Raw genomic sequence first — 3,544 nt, forward strand, 5'->3', positions numbered from 1 at the left:
TACCCTAATTATGGATTGGGTTTACATTTCAATCGTGAATGGAGTGATCGAGACTTTAGACTAAGGATAGGGTTCTGGGAGTGCATCATCTGCCTTACGTTGGGCATTGTTTCCTCTATTCACTACTAGAAATTTGGCTATAAGCCACTCTTTTCATTCGGTGGCTATTGTCAAGTGTTGCCACTCATATTGGTGGCAAACCTGTATGGCCACTAAGCACCCACTAAACTAGAGAGTGTGGCCTATGTAGAGGACTCTATTGTTACAATAGCTACCAATATTACATTGGTGGGTATGTGAATAGTACAACATTTTTATATTTTATAATTATTTCTAAATTTCAAAGCATCTCATTGTCTCTCTTATTAGTGGCTAGGTTTGAGACTAACATTGGTGGCTTTTATACTCATACACCCACCAATCCTATGTGTCTCTATTAGGATCAGTGGCTTTTAAAGTTAGGCACCAACACTGGTGTGAATCTATAGCATTCCAAATGTCCGGTAGGTTGGAATTGTATTACATGCATTTTAGTAATAGCTATGTACTCTATTAAAACTCAGCTTCTTAATATAGAATTGGCAAGAAATTTAAATTTTCAAAAGGATTCACATTGACAACCAACCACACTTTATATCCCCATACATTTATCAATAACAAGGTTTGTCTCTATTAAAGACACCATATTACATTCAAGTCTGTTGTCCAACACATCCAAGTACCCAAGGATGATGACATTACATTTTGTTTCACCTATGTACCTATGCACATCCACCAACAACAAACTGAACAAACAACTCCACCCACTTGGATCTATGCCTTCCCTATGGCATTTGTATATATACATGAAGCAAAATTCACAAAAACGTATCACAGTTAGCTTATCACTTACTGAAGCCAGTGACATTCACCATGCATGGACGATACCCAAGCTCATCATCTGTGCCATTATTCTGTACCACAACAAAACCCTCATCTTCAACTTCTCCACTTGCTTGGATCTCCATACCATTCCCTTGTTCAATTCTATTGACACAAACTTGAGGCACATCAATGTGATTTGGTTCCACCATGCCTCTATCAGCAGCCCTCTTTAGCGCGAACATAATTTCAGCCCTCATTTCACGCTTCATATTCTCCACTTCCAATTCCACCTGTCTATTGTGTGCCACCATTGACTCGGCATATTCTTTCCTCAATTGTGCAACCACATTTGCTGCCTCAATCCTTTGCCTTTCTTCTCTCTCACTTGCCTCCATCTTAAGTTTCTCAATTTCAAAGTTAGCAGCTTTTCTTTGCTCCTCATACGATGCTTTAATTGCTTCAACCTCTCTACAAATTCCCCTTTTCTCAGTTATAATACCTGGCACATCAGACCACACAACCCCTGTCCCAAACCCTCTTACACGGTTGTCTCTCTCAGGCCCCAATACATTAGCGTACACAATATGCCGAACCTCATCAGTTATGATCTCATTCCTATCCTCGTACAACTTCAGGTTTGTATTGAATTCATCCTGCAAGTTGTTTCCAAAATTAATTACCAATGTATTTGCACTGTATATACATTTGAAAGCCTTCTAAATCAAAGATATTCCAACCATGTTTCTCAAAAAAACTAGTACTATTAGTTATTGTTTTGTTCTTCAGACTACAGTGCCTACCAATAAACTCATATGCATCAGAATCTTTCATTACTTCACTGTATTCACTAATGCAAGCTGTTGTTGCCTTATGCTCTTTGTTTCACTGACATTAAATAGCACATAATCTAATACACCTGATTGTTCACATTCCACAAACCTTTTATATATCTCACCTACAGATAAATTGTAGCAGCCGGTAATTGATGGCATACTTACAATTATTGCAGCTGATCGAGCATCCACTGGTTCCCCATTCTTCCGAGTATGTGTTAGCGTAAAGAATGTGATGCGGTCTGGTTTGCTTCCATTCGCTTGTTCCTGTTAACAGAAATTGTCAAACAACTAATTGACGAGTAATTTCATAACATTGTTTTCGACCGGCACCTTCATTCCATGTGCACTAACATGTAGTTAAGTTACCATAACACAGATCTCACGGCAGAGCCTTACATGTTCGTGTCTGAATTGCGCAAAAGACTTGGTTCCAGTCGTGTGATTTATTTGTAGCGCTTTCCTGTTCTTTCTACATGATGTAGCACGCTTCTACAGATGCCAAGTTTAGCATGCATTATTAGGGCTATGTGAAAGGAAATTCATCCTAATTTCCAATACATACAATCCATACATTTATCATCCACATTATGTCATAACTAAATAAAGCATGTATGGTGCATAAAAAAGGAAGAACTTTTATCATTGTGTGTGCTACCTGAGCATGTACAGTGTCCCATAGCTGTACTAACAATTTCCATTGGCCTTGGTTGACACGGCCATCATGACAATGGAACCTCTCCGCTAACGGTGAGTGCAGGCATGGAGTGTAGTATGCCTTCTTCAGGTTTGCCTTGTAATCCTTCCATCTATCATTCAACTTCTTCTCACAAACCCGCCGAATTTTGGGCTCCAATTCGAGTGTTATAGCATCTGTCCAATCAAGAGTCCCCTGCCCATGTACATATACATGATGTTGTTAATTATGCACCATCATTTAATACATGAATTATGAATTTGTATAGTGAACCCGTAATACCCATCCAGTAGGTTTCAAATATTTGTGTAATCGTACAAATTAAATTTACAGCAGACAAAGTTAAAAGAAGCCTCATTGCGCATCACCAATCTGCATAGATGCTGCATTTTAGTGGTGTATAATGTGCTATAGACCGTATTGTAATTGTCTATGGAGCCTCTTACGACATAATTGGTGCATCTCATTTCAAATATATCACAATGAACCCCGATTTATTCTACTGCTACTTTCTAACTCAGCAACTGCAAAATAATTGACATGGCCAATTATTTGTTAAACTTGTGTATGGATAACAGCAGTTAAGGTCAAAGTAGGTTTGGAATGCATTAATCATAATTAAAAGCCTAAGGCTTCAACCCTGCTTGTTGAGTAAGTCAATAATAGGCCATGTGATGCCATTATGTGGTTTTTTTTTATTCCAGGGTTAAAACTAAAAAGCAATGAAATAACTAGCTATATATATAGGAAAACCAACCAACCATTAATGCCTTTACTGTTGATTTACCTTAATCCTCTGCCAAGCACGATCCATGTTTGAAGCCCTGTAGAAATGCCTCCAATCAACTACATTAATTGGAAAATATGATGCTTCTTGAGCTAGCATTCCTAAGAACCTAGAAAATCTAGCAACGGTATGAGGAGGCTCTACCGGCTGCCCTTGCTCATTAAATTTCATCAGCTCCTTTGTACCATTTGGTGCCCATCGTGGCCTATTTATTCCCCTACTCGCCTGCACTGAACGGGTTATACGTTGACGTTCATCCACGATGCCTTCGACATTATTTGGAATTGTGAATTGCTGTATGTGGTCAAGTTCCATCAGGTTGAATGCCAGTGGTTGAGTTTCGATGCCTTCGTCAATCGACAT

At 38.8% G+C, this 3,544-nt stretch overlaps 1 protein-coding gene across 1 annotated transcript; it reads right to left on the reverse strand.

The window, feature by feature from the left end:
• Window positions 1-756: 756 nt before the first annotated feature.
• LOC125478493 lies at window positions 757-3,544 on the reverse strand. Its single transcript, XM_048586673.1, has 4 exons — window positions 3,182-3,544; window positions 2,356-2,589; window positions 1,863-1,964; window positions 757-1,517 (listed from the first exon to the last, which is right to left on the reverse strand). Exons 1-4 carry the CDS (start codon window positions 3,542-3,544, stop codon window positions 885-887), a joined length of 1,332 nt encoding a protein of 443 aa, XP_048442630.1. The 3' UTR covers window positions 757-884.

Source organism: the organism of the source record quoted next, unplaced genomic scaffold (genome assembly GCF_019419815.1).
Source record: "Pyrus x bretschneideri cultivar Hongxiangsu unplaced genomic scaffold, Pyrus_bretschneideri_v1 Contig25, whole genome shotgun sequence".
NCBI lineage: Eukaryota > Viridiplantae > Streptophyta > Magnoliopsida > Rosales > Rosaceae > Pyrus > Pyrus x bretschneideri.